Source organism: Saccostrea echinata, unplaced genomic scaffold (genome assembly GCF_033153115.1).
Source record: "Saccostrea echinata isolate AGI-Se365-2 ecotype Australia unplaced genomic scaffold, CSIRO_AGI_Sech_v1 ptg000033l, whole genome shotgun sequence".
In the NCBI taxonomy this organism is placed as follows: Eukaryota; Metazoa; Mollusca; class Bivalvia; order Ostreida; family Ostreidae; genus Saccostrea; species Saccostrea echinata.
In genome coordinates, this window is record NW_026889782.1 from 5,005,038 (window position 1) to 5,026,930 (window position 21,893).

At 34.0% G+C, this 21,893-nt stretch overlaps 1 protein-coding gene across 1 annotated transcript in view; it reads right to left on the bottom strand.

Annotated features, from left to right (window-relative positions):
• The window catches only part of LOC133198584 (uncharacterized), a 37,754-nt gene extending 20,495 nt beyond the window's left edge, over positions 1–17,259 (bottom strand). Inside the window, exons 1-5 of the mRNA XM_061334650.1 lie at positions 17,046–17,259; positions 15,447–15,571; positions 14,658–14,711; positions 14,382–14,452; positions 9,901–11,262 (exon numbers count right to left, since the gene is read on the bottom strand). Of these exons, the coding sequence (XP_061190634.1) occupies positions 9,901–11,262; positions 14,382–14,452; positions 14,658–14,711; positions 15,447–15,571; positions 17,046–17,197 (1,764 nt within the window). The 5' untranslated portion in view covers positions 17,198–17,259. The remainder of the gene's footprint in view (positions 1–9,900; positions 11,263–14,381; positions 14,453–14,657; positions 14,712–15,446; positions 15,572–17,045) is intronic.
• Between the last annotated feature and the right edge of the window lie 4,634 nt (positions 17,260–21,893).

Below are 21,893 nucleotides of genomic sequence, written 5' to 3' on the forward strand. Positions count from 1 at the left end.
TACAGTTTTGCATAATTACATTTATCTGAGTGAAGAGTAAAAAAAAAGGATAGACAATCAAATATGTCAATAAAATTTCATTACTGACACTTTAAGATTAAAGCTTATATATAGCAGTCTGGATCAACCCTTGTACACAATAAAACTCATCATAGGCTAACAATGAGTCTAGGAGGCTAACAATGAGTCTAGTAAAAGGTAGATAACCTTCTATAGCACTTCTCTTTCTGACAAGGTCATATTTGGAACATATTTTGTTCTACATTAACTGGGAATGGTTGCATATACAAATAAGTGTATGACTTAGTGTATATGGCATAAGATCTAATGTAAAAAATTAACAGATAGGCAGACAGATCATGGACAAACTTTGATTAAAGCCCTAGATTATGTTATGTTTATTAAATTTACATTAATACCTAAATTTACCTAAGATTAGTAAATCTCTTGTCACTTTCAATCCCGGCAGAGGTCTGCATTTGCCGAACTAATCCATATAATCTATTAATACCCATGGGACTTTTTCTGTACCAGGGAACTGTAAGATTTCCTAAATATATGATTTTTTTTTTTGAAAATTATTCATTAAGCATCTTTTTTTTCATAAAGAGGGAAAAAATTTCAAATTATTTGAGATCTAAATTCCAAATTTTACCTAATTCAGCAGAAGGATTAATTGCCAAGAAAAAGGGGGAGTTTTCATATTTGGTTTCTGGAGGACGCTTTTCTCTGTACTTTTTATACAGAAAAACAGGATCTTTCTCAGGATAATCTGGTAAAGCATAAGCTCTTGGTTTTATTTTCTGTAGTATGGCACCTGTTTGAGTGGGTCTCTCCTGATTATAGACTATGTATTCACGATTCTCCTCATCATCATATTTCAACTGAATTTCTCCCCATGTTAAGGTATGAATTTCTCTGCCACTTGCCCTCATTCCAAAGAGATAGGTACAAATCAGAAACAGGGAATTAATTAGGGAGGTAGGCGTGTAAGGTCCTAGTATCTTCTTTTCGTAAAACAGCTTGAAATCATCATCAGTAAAATCACCAGCGGCAAATGGCTTCTTCCCTTTTCCGAGTGACTTCAGTTGTTTTTGTTTGGCTTTTAAAACAGCACGTGCCTTGCCGAACTGAACATCAAACATTACTGAATATCCATACCCCTCTTTCTTTAAATATCTGTCAATGCTGGAAATGTAGGCTCGCAAAGAGGCAGGTTCATATTCTGTGCCATCCTTTTTTCTGACTGAGAGAAGGAAGGAAGCTATGTGCCCATTTAGTTCCAATGGGGGTATTATTTCAGGGACCCTGTACTCTCCCATTGTTCTCAAGTAAATTTTGAATATATTTACATCACTTTTTGTTTTTCTTAAAGTGTTCTTGTTTTCATCAGTATTCACAAACAACTCAATGTCATTGATATTGTTTTCGGCAAAACATTTGTTTTTCAAAACTTGGGCTTGACCTCCAGCTGAAAAAGGCTGAACAAAAAAAAAATCCCATTATGATAAGATTTATCCTTTCCAAAGATTCCTCATTCATATTTCATTTCAATCCTTGTCATAATCAGTTTTTTTAATTGTTTTGATCCCAAGGGACTTCACTCAATTACAGAAAAAGAGTCAAGGGAGATAAATACTAGCAAATTCAGAGAAATGTTCTCCCTCATATTAGGGATTTAATAAGCTGGGATTCAATGATTTGTGACATATTGAACATTTGCCTAAAATGTCTTGCCTGTTCTGGTTTGTTTGCCCTGCCAAAAATGAGTTAATTTTGAAAGAAATATATTATTCTGCAAAAGTCACAGCCAAGATGAAATTTCTTTAAAGTCAATACTGGATCACTTATAAGGTCAAAAACATTCTGAAATTGTTTTGTGCATGAGGGGAAAAATGTAAAAGTTGTATCTCTTCAGATGCTAAATTTACAACCAATGCTTTACTTTTGAAAGTCTACCATCAAGGTAAAAAATCATGAGGTTAAAAGGTTATCTTTTGATCTTTTGGGAAAAGGTCCACATACTACAATGAATATGTAAAAAAATGATTTCCAGTCTGTTCAGCTGCAAAAGCTAAAGCCATTTTTAAAAAAGAAATGAAAAGTAGGTCAAAATTCAAGGTCAATCTAAGGTCATGAGGTCAAGAATGGCAGTATCTCTGTAAAGGTGATGTTAAAGACGATGTAACATATTTAAGAGCTCTCTTTCTTCAAACAGGAGATTGGCAGACAGAATGATGAAATTTGTGTGTGTGTGGGAGAGAGAGAGAGAGAGAGAGAGAGAGAGAGAGAGAGAGAGAGAGAGAGAGAGAGAGAGAGAGTAAGAGAGAAGGAGAGAGCAAGCAAAGAAATGAAAGTAAATGCCTGTTCAGTATCTGGTATTTTTTAACAATCAGAATAAACTGCACAAAAGGAAACTCAACCCCCTCCCCCTTATTTTAAACAAAAGGCCCATGGGACACAACTTTCACCTAATTCACCTTGGCCTTTCTGTTCTTCAGAACATAGGCCCAATGCTACCCTTGACACCATAATTTAAATAGCTTGAGCCTATAACACCTGAGGATGCTTGCTAATATAACCATGCTGTTCTCAACAAGGTTTAATGCAGATTTTTTTCTAGATCATATTGTGTAGTTGTACTCTACTCCAATGGATCATGATTTAATTATAAAAAAGATTAACCTAAATAAACATAGAATAATTAATATATTGTATCACTTAACATGTCTCTATCATTCCTGGGTATTGTTTTTAAGAATTTTTTCCTATATCATGTATATGATCTCTTATTAAACTTTGATCTGCTGGTATGACTCATACCCCCCCCCCCTACCCCTCCCCCCAGACCATTATTTTGAACAAACTTGAATCTACACAACAAGAGAAACTTGTGTTTAACATAACTCTTTCATGTTTATGGCTAATTTACTTTTCTTTACTACAACTTGTTTTATGTTTTTTTTTTTTTTTTTTTATATATATATATATATTCCACTTATTCATTTGACAAGTGAAAAATTTGATCCCTATTTGTGGTTCCATACTAAGTATTTGTTTAAAGATTTTTATATTACAAATTCCAATGAAAAATTTGATTCCCTACTGTGGCCCAATCTTAACCCAGGAGCCATAATTTGATCAAACTTTAATCCAGTCTATCTAAAGATACATGGTCACTGTGAGGGTTGTGGATAACCACTCGCGAATGTGAGTAAAATTTGCTGTGGGCGATTAGGTATTAAAAATCTGGTCACCCACATGGTGAACAATTTTTTTTCCGGAACATAATCACATTTCAGTTTTACATTTTATGTATTTTCAGTGTTTAAGGAAACGCTCTACTAACCTAGATTATTTGTGTTGCGTATAGCATATTATTCAAACATGTACATGACTGAGATCAAACATGGCGATTTACTGAAGCGGTTAATCTTCGTTAAATTTGATGATACGAGAGCAAATGTTTGAGATTATATTCTAATGGAAATATTGTAACATCGATCTGCTATGGTTGTCAAACACTCCTGATCCGGACTAGTTATTCACAGATAGAATTTGAATTACCATGTGAAATGCACAATAAAAGATCGGAATCAAACTTCATCACAGGTTCACCGTTGTGATTACTTTAATGTGCCACCTTGTTAAACCATAGATGCTTCAGTTGTATAAGGTTTAATTGAGACCACAAAATGTAATGAACATATTATTGGATCAAAGTTTTTAGAAAAGAGGTAACTTGACAAAAATTCGTATACTGCAAACATATCGATACTAGGAATAAAAAAAATTAATTATAAAAATTTAGGATTTTTGTGTTATTTTTAATTTATATATTATGTGGCCTGTGGATCACATTGTGGGCCCACAAAATTTGAAAAGTTAGGGGCCCACTTGGCCCCTAAGGTGTCAAAAGTTAACCACAACCCTGGGTCATACACATTAATATTACAAACCATGGCCTTGTCTTTATTGAAAAATGAAACTAGAATTGTCCAAAATGGACGAATACTCCCTGCTGGTTTTTCAGAAAAGGTACCAAGTGGATAAGCTCTTTGAGTCCTCATGGATGTAAGGGGTGTTCACAATTTGATTAAACATTCAGAGTGGAAATTTAATTGCTCATTGTATTTTTTTGGATGAATGATAAACTCAGCTGCAGTCCAATAAAACATCAAATTACTAAATACTAATAATTATATTGTTTTTTAAAAAAGATTTGAAAAATAAAATTATTGCAACTATCTGTCATCTTTGTGAGACATGACCCTCTACAATTTGTTTCTTGAAATATATAAAAACAAGAGGCCAAGGGCCTTGAATTGCTCTTCTGATAAACTGTACAACCTATCACTTCTATTTGAAGCCTCCAAGTATCCTGTATATTTAGATAAAGCCTTGATATTCCAAAGGTAGGTCATCATGACCTACATTTTAGATGAAACACTCTGAGAACCCAAGATGATTCTAAGCAAATTAGTACCTTAGAGTAGATAATGGTGACCTACTTATCACTTGTCATTCTCTGAGGACCCAAGATGTATCAGCTAAGTTTGATGGTTCTAAGCCAATTAATACCTAAAATATTTATTAAAATTATAGCCATAAAATTCCAAAAGTAGGTCACAGTGACCTATTTTTTCAGATGACATACTTTGAGGACCCAAGATCCATCAACTGACAAAGTTTGATGATTCTAAGCCAATAAGTACCTGATAAATTTAAATAAAGCCAGAAAATTTCAAAAATAGGTCACAGTGACCTCCCTTTCAGTCGACTAACTCTGCAGACCTAAGATGCATCAACTGACAAAGTTTGTTGATTCTAAGCCAATTAGTACCTGAAATATTTAATTAAAGCCATAAATTTTCAAAAGTAGGTCATGGTGACCTACTTTTCAGTAGACCTACTCCGAGGAACCAAGATGCATCAACTGACAAATTTTGATGATTCTAAGCCAAATATTACCAGAAAATATTAAATAGAGCCATAAAATTTCAGAAGTAGGTCACAGTGACCTACTTTTCAGTTGATGTACTCCAAAGACCCAAGATGCATCAACTGAAAAATTTTGATGATTCTAAGCCAATTAATACCTGAAATATTTAATTATAGTCATATAAATTTTCAAAAGTAGGTCACAGTGACATACTTTTCAGTCGACTTGCTCCGAACACCCAAGATGCATCAACTGACAAAGTTTGATCATTCTAAGCCAATTAGTTCCCAAAATATTTAATTATAGTCATATAAATTGAAAAGTAGGTCACGGTTGACATTTTTCGAGGACCCAAGATGCATTAATTTACAAAGTATTATGATCATAGGCCTTAAAATGTCCAAATTATGCCTCTAAAACGCTTTGAAATTGAATGCCTGCAAAGTTCAAAAAGTAGGTCACTGTGACCTCCTTTTCAATAAATATGTTTTATGGCCCCAAGATGCATCATCTTACAAGATTTAATGATTCTAAACCTCTCAGTATTGGAATTAATGACCTTAATTGTTTTTTTGAAAAAGATTAGCCATAAAGTTCAAAAAGTAGGTCAAGGTGACCTACTTTTTAGTCGACGTACTCCAAAGACCCAAGATACATCAACTGACAAAGTTTGATGAACATAGGCCTTAAATTGTTCAAAATATGCCTCTAAATCATTTTGAAAAAGAATGGCCACAAAATTTCAAAAGTAGGTCATCGTGACCTACTTTTGAGTCAACATGATATGAGGTTCCTTAGATGCATCAACTTGTACAAGATTTGATGATCCTAGTCCTTATAGTAAGCAAAATATCAACATTTTAATAATAATGTAATTTTTGGTCAACTTTGAGGTGACCTTGAGACCAAGCCCTTTGCCCCAGGGTGATGCCTTGAACAATTTTTAATCTACAACATATCCTTATCTTTTTGTGTAAGTTTGGTGATAATCTGCCCAGTGGTTCTTAAGAAGATTTTTTAGCAACCAGTACTTCTGTTTCTATTTTCCTAATTATCTCCCCTTGTTTAAGGGTCACAACCCTAGTTTTAATACAAACGTGAGTCCTTGGGCCAAGGATACCCTGTGACAAATTTGACAATAATTGGCCAAGGGGTTCTTGAGTTACGGCCCATATTCTAAAAAGTTTACGCACACCGCACAAATGGCCATAGCGTAAGCTCTTTGAGCCTTTGACTCAGAAGAGCTAAAAAAAAGAAATGAAAATATCTTAATTTTAAAAATAAAAGACTTGCCATCCAATAACTATTTATGTTAATTAGACAGACTATCAATTGCAATTGAGAGAGTTAAGAGACCAGATCTTTATTCTTCTGTCCAATTCCCATGAGATATAGATACCACCTGTTTGATCAGAGATGCTCTAACGGAAATGAATAAGACAGCGTTTGCACACTGCACTCATTAATTAATGAATGGATGTAAACTATCTGCTGAGTGATGACCTGTCAAGTCTGCATTTTTTTAGTGCAATATAAATGCATATTTATGTCATTGCTGTGAAAAACTTTTTTTAAATTTGTAACATAGCTTTATATAATGGAAAAAAACTGTGTAGTCTTGATGTAACATTTTTAATAAGGGAGAGTTAATAATAATATTTTAAATAACTTTTGTAGGGATTATCTACCACAAGACTTTTTAAAACCTTGGTGATTTTTTTTAAAAGTTTGAAGGACCTGGTTTTAAGCTACAGTTCACATTATTCTACAAATATTCCAACTGGCGGTTTCTTGATTCACAAAATGACTAGGTTAAAAAATGAAACCAGAAGTCTCTGTCAAGACTGTAGCTCTATTTGTTTGTACTTATAACAATTAAGGAAGAGAAAAGTAGCTCTTGGATTTGAAACTTTGCAATGACAATAAATAAATAGTAATCCTTGTTTTTTTTGTGGCAAGATGAATTGCAATCAGAGTAAAATGGTAGAAGGAGTAGCCTTTTAAAAGAATTTTAGAGAAATTTCGATTTTAGTTACCATGGCAACATTATTCATCAAAATAAAAAAACAATAAAGACAATTATGTATCTCAGAGTAGTCTACTTGCATGCCATGTTATATTAAAATCAGACCAAACTGTAGGCGAACTAATGTTTTGAAAGTATATCAAAAAAATTCAATTTTTTGTAACCATGGCAACACTTCACCAAAATCAAAAAAATTGATATACAGAATTATGTATCTCAGTGTAATCTACTTGTGTGCCAAGTTATATTGAAATCAGGCCAAAACTGTAGGAGGAGTAGCATTTTGAATGTATTTCAAAGAAATTTCTATTTTTAGAAACCATGGCAACACTGTTCACCGAAATCAAAAACGGATACACAGAATTATGCATAGGGATGCGCAATTTTATAGGTATACAGGTATATTGCGATTTTTTCTTACGTGATACGTATCGTGTAAAGGAGACTAAAATACCGGTATTTAGTACATAACTATAAATTCCGGAAATTATTCATTTATTTGTTCAACTATTGAATCACAATTATCTAGGAATTGTAAAAAATGCTGAAAATAGTTAAACAATGGCATCCAAACATTAAAAACTAAAGTTATGTTTTTATAGAATATTTCAAAGAAATATTTCAGAAATTCATTTGAAATTGTAGTAAAAATTGTGTGTAAAAATATCATGATTTTTCGTGATATTTTTGGGAAAAAATCGTGATATATCACGATACGAAATTTTTGCTGATACCCATCCCCAATTATGCATCTTAGTTTATTCTACTTGTGTGCCAGGTTATATTGAAATCAGACCAAAACTGTAGGAGGAGTAGCATTTGGAATGTATTTCAAAGAAATTTCTATTTTTAGAACCCATGGCAACACCGTTCACTGAAATCAAAAACTGATATACAGAATAATGTATCTTAGTGTAGTCTACTTGTGTGCCAAGTTATATTGAAATCAGGCCAAAATTGTAGGAAGAGTAGCATTTCAAAATTATTTCACAGAAATTTCTATTTTTAGTTACCATGGCAACACCGTTCCCCTGAAATCAAAAATCAATATATAGAAAAATGTATCTTTGTGTAGTCTACTTGTGTGCCAAGTTATATTGAAATCAGACCAACACTGTAGGAAGAGTAGCATTTTGAAAGTATTTCACAGAAATTTTTATTTTTAGTAACCATGGCAACACAGTTCAGTGAAATCAAAAACCGACAAAAAGTATTATGTATCTTAGAGTAGTCTACTTGTATGCCATGTTATATTGAAATCAGACCAAAACTGTAGGAGGAGTAGCATTTTGAATGTATTTCACAGAAATTTCTAATTTTAGTAACCATGGCAACACCGTTCATTGAAACAAAAAACGATAAAAAGAATTATGTATCTTAGTATAGTCTACTTGTGTGCCGAATTATATTGAAATCAGACCAAAACTGTAGAAGGAGTAGCATTTTAATAAATTGTTTACAGACAGACGGACGGATGACGGACACCTTACTATCGCATAAGCTCTTCTGGTCTCTGGCAAGTAGAGCTAAAAAAATAACAATTAAATGAAGAAAAATTATCAAATCATGATGAAATTAACAGGTGTACATATTTATATAGTGACTTATGAATGTACAAATTTTCAGACAAATACATGCAATGGTCTGCAGGCATAAAATCATGTCTACAGACATAAAAAAAAAATTGTGTTGATCCTAAATTTAAAAAAAAAAATATGATGATGAGGGACATTGTATAGGAATTTTTTGAATGACCCTCATAATATCCCTTAAATCATGACTCTGCTGTTCATGAGAAAAAGATTATCAAAGATTTTTCATGTATATACCTCTATGTTAAATCTTGATCTTTTATCATGGACCCACATTATAACCTGAGGCCAGAGGGTAATGATTTAAACAAACTTAAATCCACACAATGATGACAGGATGTTTTCATATTAATAATTTTCATTGTTTCTGTCCCAGTGGTTCTTACGAAGAACATTTTCCAAGAACCATTTCATCTTCACTTGATATCCCTTAAAGAGAGCATGGTCTTTTCCCAAAACAAACTTAAATCCCCTCTAGCATGTTAGGCTGAAGATGCTTTGTAGCCAAGTGGATCTAAAGAAGTTGATAATATGAAAAGTTTAAAGACAGACAAATGAACATGGTTAAGTTTGTATTTAGCTTGTATTTTGAAATTTACTTTTTCTGCTAGTTACCTTGAGCATGCCAAAATGACTTTGGTCACGGTTTTCAAGTACCCAAAGATCAATAAAAAATATAATCATCTTTCTGCCTTTAAAAAAACCTTCAAACCTTTTACACTTTTTCAGCAAGGTGCTTTGAACTTGCAAAATTGTCTTGGGTCAAGGTCATAAACTATCATGGGTCAGGAGAAATCCATGTGTAAAGTATAATCCTTGAATATTTTTTTTTGTTATGAACAAGATATAAGTACAAATATTTTTCTGCTTACAACATTGAATTAGCCCAATGATCATGAGTCATGGAATAACACACGGGGTCTTGAGTAATCTTTGCTTGAAGTACAAATTGAACTGCCAATGTTTAGAACCCCTTTAGATAGTTATAGACCAGACATGATGTTTTTTCTTGCCAGTGACCTTGAACTTCTCAAATGTCTTTGGATTTATGGGACTACAAACTCTCAGGTTATGAGCAATTTTAATGTCAAAAATGAAGTATCAGTGTTTTTTTTCTCAATCACAGTTATTATGGGCTGAATACAAAAATTATGCAAGGGTGCCAGACAGACTTGATGATACCTGTAAAATATACTTGTCTTCCCAAACTTTGTTTGCATGGGGACTTATCAATGCAAAATTAACATGATAAAACAGAGTAGATGTACATCTTAAAATGATTTTGGCTATCCCAAATTCATACATGTACTATCAACCACTTATATATATAAAGCACTTACATTTTGAGAGATATTGTCCTCTGTTGTTGGTGGTGAAATTTGTCTTTTCGCTGTCATAGAGGAGGAGGTCTGTTTATTGGTCTCTGACTGTGATGGAGCCCCTAAATCTCTCTCACATGGTGGGTCTACAATTTGTTCATCAGAATTCTCCATCTGAACTGCACTGGCATCATTATTAGGAGCTTTAGTCTCTAATGGAGATAAAGTTGTTGAGGTTGACAGAACTTCCTGAGAGCTCAAAACTTGCTCCTTTCTTTGACTTGAAGTACTTTGAGTTGTTATACTTTGTCTTGTAGTAGCTTCATTTGTAGTACTTTGACTTGAAGTACTTTGTGTTGTAGTACTTTGGCTTGTTAAACTTTGTATTGTAGTAGTTTGATTTTTAGTACTTTGGCTTGAACTACTTTGCGTTGTAGTACTTCGGCTTGAAGTAACTTGATTTGAAGTACTTTGATTTTCTAAATTTGGAGCTAAAACTGACACTCCTGAAACTGGGTTTGTTGTGAGATTAAGTTGGTTGACACTGTGACTAGGGTTTGATAAGTTTTGTGAGTACACCAACATAGGACTTCCAGTGACTGGGTTTATCATTAATGCTAGATTTAGGGGTGGTTGTTGTGCTTGGAAACTAGGCAACACAGAAATTGGACTTTGTGGCACAGATTGATAATAATTGGTATGCAGGGATTGTGGAAAAACATTACAAGTGGTGGACAATTTATTCTGGAATCCTCCTAATGCCTGAATCCTGGTAGTTTGGTCTGCACTTGGTGGTAAATTCAGTGGTAATGAGGTATTTAGGTTGGCACTTGAATATCCTGGTCCTTGAGTTTGTGAAACACTAAAATCTGTTGGTTCTGATTTCACTGGAAAAAATTGCTGTTGACCAAGAGGTGACTTGATTTCACTGATACCAAACTGATTCTTAGGTTTTCTAGACTCTGCCAGAGTATTGTAACTTTGAATTGCATTTAAAGTTGTCAGCCCTGTCTGTCCAGAAACAGAGTTGTTCATTGGTTGAGGCACTTCTACAGCTGAACTTGTGTCACCAACAATTGTCTTCACAGAATTCAGACAATTAAAGCTTGTAACTGACAAATTTAGATCTGTAGATTTTCTCGACATGTCTGATTGACTTGTCACATGACCCTTTAAGTCTGTAGCATCCTTTGAATGGCTGTGTGTGGCCATCTGAATTGATGAAAAGTCTTTGGTGGATTTTGGTTTGACATTGGAATGTGGATTGAGGGGTGAACAATCTTCCTTGCCTGCTGTAGAGGAACCTTTTAAGAGCATCTCAGGAGAACCTGCTTTACTAAGAATCTCTTGAAAATCATCTTGTTCTTCTTTTATATTAACTTCCTGAAAATAATAAAAAGATATGACTTCTTTATCAAATAGCTTCACATTTCCTATTGCTAGATTTCACAGGAACATAGCAGGATAACAGACAGAGCAAAACAAAAAAAATTCGACTTTTAAAGAAATCAGATAATAAAACTAAAATGACCTGCAGGCCAAAAATTAAATGCATCCCTTAAAATAACTTAAAACATATCTCTGATAATTGACACTTACAATATTAATTCCCACCACTGGATGTGACAACTTTAGGAGAATGAAATATTACAATAAACTGTTCTAGAATTAAGGAGGGCCAAATATTTTCCTTCAATTCAATATTTTTAAAACTTTGTCCTAAAATACAAATCTTGCTTTATGTGTAATATGAAAGAAATTTACCCACAAATTTCTTTCAAGTTATCTCAAACTTGATGGGACTGAGAAAAATCTTCCAGATATCTGTGATTTTGAGATATTAGGGGTAAAATACTGGAAGAATAAGTGGTTAGGTCTTCCATATCACTTTGACATATTCTTGGTATTTGAGACTTCTTTGTTTGAAATATCGAAGATGAACTTTACTATATACATGTATGTGGTTATGTGCTGTTTATAGGGGTAACTTTTTTAAAACTAAATTTCAGTAAAATATATTGAGGCCAGTGCATTTGAGTATATATTGTTATGAAAAACATATAGAGCTAAGGAATAGCAAATTCACATGAAAATAACAAGTTACTGTTCTTGTAACATTAAATCACTCACTTCTCCACTTTCTGTATCAGAATTACTGTTCTTGATACTCTACATAACCCACCTCTCCCCTTTCTGTATAAGAGTTACTGTTCTTGTTACACTCACCTCTCCACTTTCTGTACCAGAGTTACTGTTCTTGTTACACTCACCTCTCCACTTTCTGTAACAGAGTTCTGTTCTTGTTACACTCACCTCTCCACTTTCTGTACCAGAGTTACTGTTCTTGTTACACTCACCTCTCCACTTTCTGTATCAGAGTTACTGTTCTTGTTACACTCACCTCTCCACTTTCTGTATCAGAGTTCTGTTCTTGTTACACTCACCTCTCCACTTTCTGTATCAGAGTTACTGTTCTTGTTACACTCACCTCTCCCCTTTCTGTATAAGAGCTACTGTTCTTGTTACACTCACCTCTCCACTTTCTGTATCAGAGTTACTGTTCTTGTTACACTCACCTCTCCACTTTCTGTATCAGAGTTACTGTTCTTGTTACACTCACCTCTCCACTTTCTGTATAAGAGTTACTGTTCTTGTTACACTCACCTCTCCACTTTCTGTATTAGAGTTACTGTTCTTGTTACACTCACCTCTCCACTTTCTGTATCAGAGTTACTGTTCAGGGTTCTCATTAACGCAAGAATCTGCGTCTTAGACGCAGCAAAATTACTTGGGATGCAAGGTTCTTGAAAACGATGCGTCCGCAGACTCATGATAGAACGCGTCCTCATTAGCGAGAAAATTCGGGTAATTTCAGAAACGGGGAATTTAGATGTTGGGATTTGTCAAAGAAATATTTAATCGAAACCTTCCTGTAACTATCATAAAGTTCATCCAAGAAATAACTTTTCTTGCACTTATTTCTCTTTTCTTTTAAACAGGGATTGATCATAATTAAGATACTTCATGTTTATTAGTCCATAGTCATAATAATGTCGCATGCCAAACTCCGACAGCTGTAAACACACTGCAGCTTTTTTTTTTAAAAACACACACTTTTGAATCTTGAGTGTTATCTACATGTAGAAACCATAATTACTGCTTGTATACACATCTCGTGAATTTCACCCAGTGCAGACGACCGACAGGATTAGTTACGCCTCATTGCACATGACACCTGTGATTGTATACAGTCAAGTTTCGGGTACTTGTTGATTATGCAACAGTTAATTTTAGCTTTATGAACACCAAGTTAATTTTTATGGCAATTGATTATGCGTGTATTTTAGAATATGGCTTGAATGCATTACCAGTTTATATACTTGAATATGTTAATATTGCGTAAACAAACTGATAAAATGATAAAGATTTATATTGATGTTTGGATGGAGGGATACTGCAATAATTTAGTTGGGACTCAACATAATTATTCTGGGACGCATCAAATTTAGCTGGGACGCAACCTTCTCAGAAATCTTGAGTCCTGGGACTCAAGTTAGCAAAATCCTAGTGAGAACCCTGACTGTTCTTGTTACACTCACCTCTCCACTTTCTGTATCAGAGTTACTGTTCTTGTTACACTCACCTCTCCACTTTCTGTATCAGAGTTACTGTTCTTGTTGCTCTCACCTCTCCATTTTCTGTATGAGTTACTATTCTTGTTACGCTCACCTCTCCACTTTCTGCATCAGAGTTACTATTCTTGTTACTCTCACCTCTCCACTTTCTGTATCAGAGTTCTGTTCTTGTTACTCTCACCTCTCCACTTTCTGTATCAGAGTTCTGTTCTTGTTACACTCACCTCTCCACTTTCTGTATCAGAGTTCTGTTCTTGTTACTCTCACCTCTCCACTTTCTGTATCAGAGTTCTGTTCTTGTTACTCTCACCTCTCCATTTTCTGTATGAGTTACTATTCTTGTTACTCTCACCTCTCCACTTTCTGTATCAGAGTTCTGTTCTTGTTACTCTCACCTCTCCATTTTCTGTATGAGTTACTGTTCATGTTACACTCACCTCTCCACTTTCTGTATCAGAGTTACTGTTCTTGTTGCTCTCACCTCTCCATTTTCTGTATGAGTTACTATTCTTGTTACGCTCACCTCTCCACTTTCTGCATCAGAGTTACTATTCTTGTTACTCTCACCTCTCCACTTTCTGTATCAGAGTTCTGTTCTTGTTACTCTCACCTCTCCACTTTCTGTATCAGAGTTCTGTTCTTGTTACTCTCACCTCTCCATTTTCTGTATGAGGTACTATTCTTGTTACTCTCACCTCTCCACTTTCTGTATCAGAGTTCTGTTCTTGTTACTCTCACCTCTCCATTTTCTGTATGAGTTACTGTTCATGTTACACTCACCTCTCCACTTTCTGTATCAGAGTTCTGTTCTTGTTACACTCACCTCTCCACTTTCTGTACCAGAGTTACTGTTCTTGTTATACTCACCTCTCCACTTTCCATCTCAGATTCACTTTCTCCACTGCTTTCTTCATCCAGTGACTCTGCTCCATCTTCCACTAACATAACAAACATTTCAGTATGATTACACTTGGAAGTGAACAACATCTCGCTCATCTTTTTTTTTTTTTTTGGATCTTAATTTTAAGTCTTGATTTATTTTAAAATTAAATTTCAAATAATAACTCAAAATTTACTAGACCAGAAATGTAATTTGATGGCAGTGGGAAAGTATTACTATATTTCTGATAAACATAACTGTACCTTCCATGTGTAAACAGATGGATTTTTCACGATCTTCAGATGATGCATGATATTCTGAAATGAATGAATGACTGATCATAATTTGACTGTAAAAATTATGTAGGGGACTTTGTTGTCATAGAATCATAGAATGGTGGAATGAGTAGCTAAAAATCATTCTGCATCTTAATTGTTCCACACTCATGCAATAAGAAGCTGCAACTTAAAAGTTCTTGGCAGAATTAGCTTAGAAGAAGAATATTGATTGGGATTTATATATACAGCAATTTAAAGCCTTCTCTGTACTGTCAATGAAAATGAAAGGATTTATAAAGCTTTACTCATATGTCAATGACAGTTATTTAAGGAATAGCTGTCTAGGTTTTTTGGTTTTATGAGTGATCAAGCGAACTGGCTTGCATGATAATTTGCATTAATGCCAAAGACGTTTATGCATAAAATTATCACGCAAGCCAATTGCTTGATTATCATCATAAAACCCAGGAAACTGACAATTATTCCTTATATTAACATTATTCTGCAAATTCATGTGCTTGATCCAAGCCCTGCCCACTTCTCTCTTCTCTTCCACTCCCGCCCAGCACATAATTTTTTTTAACCACACCTTTTGATAAACCAATAGTTTTATGAAGAAATCAAGATTTTTTTATCATCTGTAGTTTTATCTCAGACAAATAAATTTTAAATGTAAATGTATTTGGATTTATATACAGTATTTTAAAGCTTTACTTGTACATGTGTACTGTCAATGCCAGTCATTTGGAATTATACACAGCATTATAGCCTTACCTGTACTTTCATCTCTCTCTATTGTCTCTGAATCTTGAGGACTGATGTCCACTTTTTCTGTCTCTGATCCTTGTGGACAGACAGCTGGTTTTTCAGTCTCTGTTTCTTGCAGACTTATATTAGACCTGCAATTAATAGTTAAAATATATACATTATATATATTACATGTATGTTAAGTCTGATCAGGCTACTGTCAACCCTCAGACAGTGCACATGAATCAAAAAACAAATTTTTCTCTGCAGTAACCTCTAGAATCCTTAGGAATCTCACTGCAAACTATGTTCTCATGGTAACAACAAAAGTTCACCAAAAATAAACTAACCGACGAATAACCTTGATTTTATGGAAGTTGCAGATAGTTAGTACATTAAAGGTTCATTATGTTAAAGATTTTCATTTTCCAGACTCCATTATGGAAATGGAACTAACATATGATGTCATGTGATGTCACACATATGGTTTGCAGAAGCAGACCTTAGTTATGAGGGAATTTAGGCTATCCATTAATTAACAAATGTGCTTGCCTAATTGGTTGCACCATCAACAAATTATCTTTTTCAACATTGTTCAAATGTCTTTGCCTAAGATAAAACAACAAATGAGGTAATATCCCCAAAGAGTGATTTGCTCAGCATGTCACCATGATGTCACAGAATTGCATTCTCATTGTGTTTTGCTTAGTACTAGATGGGGCTTGTAGAGATTTGAGGTGTGAGTCTATCATGATTGATAATGTACTAATGTATCTTTCATGCCTCTCTGTGGGCCCTTGATTGGAAATAAATATTGTCTACATTGTCTATAATTGTCTATACTGACAGATTTATTGAAGATCATCATTAAAATAAGCTTACATGATGCACAAATAATTATAGACAGTAATTTGATTTTAAATTTTATGTAAATGACTAATGAGTAAATACATGTACTCATTTGTTTAATTTTTTTTTTTTAATTTTAAAATTTGATTTTAGATTTTATGTAAATGACTTATGAGTAAATATTCATTTCTTTAATTTTAATTTTTTTTTCTCCCTACCTTACATGTATATAGGTGATGTTAATTAAATGTAGCTAAATACTGAACTTGCTGAATTTTTCTTCTTATTGAATCATTGATCAGGTAAAAATGAAAACAGTGTCAATAAGGAAAACCTTTATCTTTGCTTTGGTTTTATGATGGTGATCAATCATTTTTCTCGCGTGATAATTTTATGCATAAACGCCTTGCATTGATGCAAATTATCACGCGAGCAAACTGATTGATCACATTATAAAAAAAATGAAACAAAAAAAATCAATAAATAAATAAAGAACAGTCATTCCAAGTTGCAAATTTGATATAAATTTACATGCATGTATAATATATTTCGTAAGGAAACAATGTTTTTGCCGATGTAGGCCTATCTTATATGGGCCGACATATTTAAAATTTCGCGTTGGGGTCGAGGTGTCGTTTAGGCCTAATTAAAAGTCCCTGGGCCGTGGGCCGAGGTCAGCTGGGGGTGTCTGACATCCGAAATATCCACTTAATATTTCCTTGAAGCCAGTGAAGCATATTAAAACAAACATTTAAATATATTTCATTCATTACTTACTTTTCTAGGGGACAATCTCTACCACAGAATCGCTCGTGTACTTCAATAAGATGTTTCACCACGATATTGTCGTCTGCCCAGTAAAATCTGCCGATCAGTTTTTTGAATGCACTAGCTGCTTCTCCAGTTAAAATGTTTCTGTACCTATTCATCTCCAATATAAGTTCATAAGATCTTGAAATAGGTAAAAATAAGTTAAACGGTGTTAGAAGCTGCCAGACAGATACAACGCTTATTTACATTTTTTTTTGTTTAGATCGACGTCGGGATCGAGATTCTTCGGTGGAGGCTAATATCAGGGTGTTTTGTGGTGGCTTCGAGCATCATTCAAAATTATCTTTTTTTCCTTCTTACCCGACCCTAAATTCTTCAGTTGGATTACTGGGTTAATTAATATTTTTTTCCTGACATACGCTTTGAAAATTCACATTTAGAAATTAAAATTTAATAATTGCTTCATAAGTAGTTCGAAGAAGTTTAAAACTGAATAAATAAAATAAAATGCGCATATGTTACTCATTAATAAAAGATTTAACGTTAAATTCATTTACAATTATTGTTCAATTAAACATCCGCTTATTATAAACGTACTAACATCTTTTAGTCTTACATTTTAACAGGCTTTAAAACATCGTGAGTTAACTGATCCAACTGTAGAGACCGGTGATTGGGATGAGACCGACTTTGATTTATTTGTGGTCCAACCCTTCTCCTAGCGACCATGATTCGAACAAAATTAAATTTACACAACCTGAGAATTTTTTGACTAATCATGTCTTTACTGGACTTGAAATGAAAATACTTAAGATCGAGGAACATTAACTGGCAAAATTGGAAATATTTCCATCTGAACATCAACATTACTGACAGCAGGCCCGTACATGTAGAACGCGCGCGTGGGGGTGGGGGTGGGGGTGGGGGGGGTGTCACCCTATTTTTTTTGCTGTAAAGTGGAGCACTGACAAAATCCAGGATTTAGGCAGTTATTAGGCCAAACAAAAAATATGTGTGATTCCGGTTACATCTCCAAAAAGATTAGGGTAGATAGGTAGGGATTTTTTTTTTTTATTTTTTTTTTACAAAATGATTTTCTTAATTTTTCTAAATAATACCTATCACTGCTTTGCAAGTGGCATTTAGATGTGGCGTGATAATATACTAGTCAACAATGGTAAGGGACACCTACATGCTAGCTTGCATTGGATTTAACACTATTAAAAACTTGCACTATGTGTTGAATGATGTTTTGCAAGGAGGCCACCATTGCTGAAACTAAAACTTAAATACTGGAGCCCATGATGGAAATCGGGGAAGATTCTGGGAAAAAAAATGAAAATTGCCGGAAAAAAGTTTAGGGTAGGGGGTATAAAATAGGGACGGTCCGGTAAATTATTTTTGCTCGTCAGATTATTTTGGAAAGTTGCGCATGCCCCCCCCCCCATTTTTGAAACCGTTGCTACAGCTAGACCTGTGCAGTCAAAACATTTGATGATAGACAATGAAATGGGCGGGTACATTACGACACGGACGTCCGAGAAACCATTGGATTGAAATTTTAGTTCGAAATTCATTTTCAATCCACCTCAGCTACTTTCATACGCACAGTGTTACATGTAGAGATTGATCCAGAAGACAAAAAAAAAATAATGTCAATTTCGGGATAGTTTGAAATTTATGTAAATCAGGGTTTTCTGACCAATATTATTTAAAAATAAATAATAAGAGGACAACCATTTTCATCCGGAAGAGGGTTTACTTAGATCTATGAAATGAAAGTTTTTGAGTCTGGACCCCCCTTCCCTCCTCCCCGTTTTTTGTTGTCTATAATATTTTTCAGTGAAGAAAAAAATGTCGTTATCTTAGAAATAAATATACAATATATCCCGTTTTGTGATGTCATGAACAGATATAAACTTAACCCGCCTACCTTTAGAATCAAATGGATGTCCCCTGAGAGAGTGCATGTTTATCTTTGTAGCGGGGCCTTCAGCCATCATAGGAAAAAATGAGGCAAGTCCTCAGAAGAAGGTTCGAATATTTTATTATGACAAATTAAGAATAAAGATTAACGAAGACGACCTGTAATGAAAATGACATACAAACAAAAAAATCACTCACACTATATAATTATTTATTTAAATTCCAATTAGTTGAAGTCAGTTAATATCAACTTATTTCTTACCAGTTATATGACCAAGATTCCGTAAGAAATATCTTAGGTTAGCTAATCTGCATCCTAGTTGGTAGATTTCTCGCAGGAGAACATCAACCCATAAAGTAGTGTCCAAGTAAAAAGAAATATTCCTGCAGCAGTATTTATACTAGCACTCACACATGCGTACATAGCAACCACACCTCAGACTTATACTGGTTCTACCACTCTCACCCAGGAATCCACAATAGTCATAAGACAATCAATTGACATCACAACAAAACAATCACGTGACATTAAACACCTTACAAACAAGAATATAATACAAACACGATGACATTGACCAGGCATGAAGGAATGATGGATGAATGAATGAATAGAATTTTACTACAGCTATTTACTATGAATATCATAAGAGCTGTACTAATTAACTAATGATTCTAAATAAAATAACAAGTAATTGTCACCCTGTGACATCTTTCTCTTCTATATCTATAACGTTTGTGTGTCTTTAAGAATATTTGATTGAAATTTCTGATCTACATCAATTTCAAACTTTTTGGAAATTGAAATTATTTGTGTTTTGGATCATACATTCACACTTCGCGTGTGAAAACAGCTTAGGTGGATTGAAAATAAACTTTAAACTATATTTCAATTCAATGTTTTCTCAGACGTCCGTACCGAATTGTATCCGCCCATTTCATCGTCGATCATCATGCAAGTATTTGACTGAAAGATATGAAAGTGACGTAAGCTGCATCTTTCCAGTTAATGTTCCGCATTTATTTATTTCTACGTATGGTGAGTATCTCTTAATTATTGTAGCCCCACCTTTAACCCGGGGCCATGATTTCAACAAACTTTTGTCTACATATACATGAAGTTAATTGTTTTAATATCTTTATCACTAATCATGCATGGCCCTTCTATTCTTAAGAAAGATTTTAAATATTTTTCTTATATATTTAGTTTAATTTCATTATCTCGAATAGAGGTATGTCAAAGTAATTTGGTGCAGTCCAAATAACCTTTTTTCCTTTTTGATATTACCCTTTTTATCTCGGATCATCGGATATCTTGAAGTTAGTGCCTTTGAGGTTCACCTGCATTCTTTTGTAAAACTTTGATCTAATAGATGATTTTCCTTTGACATATTTTGCTTCTGAGTTATCGGCCTTTGCTGCCATCTTGTAAAGGACAAAGCGGTGGATTTTTTTTTTTGGTTTTGTTTTGAGCACCTCCTATTTTTGTATTTATATGAAGCAGAATCTATTCAATAACTTCTACATGAAATGAGGAAATTTCTTCTGACACACCTTGTTCATATTTGGATATTTTACCAGAAAAAGACATATAAATGGCAAATTAACAACAAAAATTTATGATGAACGTAATGATTTCATATTTTCTATCATCAACTTATTAACGTAGCAATTAATATACCATTATTTCTTGTACATGGAGTCCATGCCTCCTAGTTAATTCGATATGTAAGAGCATGCTCTACGTACGATCAATTTCTAAAAGGAGACTATTGACAAATACGTTGATCATATAAAGATATCAACTATTCCGCTGGAAGTAAACACAATAGGCAAATTCTGTGGTCAATACAATGACTTGTTAACAAGTTCAAATGCAATATATCGTTAAGTCGAATATTTACTGACGTTTTTTGTACAGATTGTAAAGCCATTATTCTTACCCTGAATTGTATAATTAATATACAGATTTTTCCGTTTGCCCGATCATGACAAGGAGACACGGCAGGTGTGACCAGTCGGCAGGGGATGCTCACTCCTCCATGGCACATGATCCCATCTCTGATGTTTTTATAGGCCCATGTTTGCTCTGCTTCAAATGCGTTTAATTCCAGTTGACTTCTGACCTTGATTACTATTAGCTATCTTTGTATTTCATTCATAAAAAAGTGTTTTCTACAACTACATGTAAGTACAAAGCATAACAAGTTTAATTTATTAAATGATGAAGGAATTTGGGCCTGTTGACCCACAATTTGGCGACCAACGGAAAATAACTTTTAAAATTATTGCTTCTTTGGAAAACTATCTACTGTGGCCCTACTTTTTCCGGAGGGTCATGATTTGAACAAACTTCAATGTACTCTAGGCACTACTTGACAATGTTTTAATATAAAGAAGATTTTTCACGCATGGCTCTACCGTACATGGGATATGTTCTCTAAACCATTGTTCGACTGTCCATTGGAGCTTTCACATATTTTTTTTTTCTGGTCCTGTGGTCCTTGAGAGAGATTTTTAAAAGATGCCAATGAATTTTTAACTAATTCTTATTATCGGTAGATGACATGGACCTTCATTTGAAAAAAAAAATCACCAATTCTTTCACCCAAAAATGCTTTGTGCATGGCTAGTTTGGAAACAAGTTGAAATTGATCCATTGGTTCTCTAGAAGAAGATAACTGATAAAAAGTAAAAAGTTTACAGACGAACAGACAGTCAGACGGATGCCAGACAATATTTGATTAGAAACCTCAGCTCAGATGAGCTAAAAGGCATTCCAACTATAGTGTAACCAATGTAATGATGGTTTACCTACCCTATAATGGCTATATAGAGGATAACATAATGACAAGGACTTAATACAAACAAATACTTTACCAATGCGTAAGATTTTTCTGGTGTTGCAACACACGTAATCACAAAGTGTTC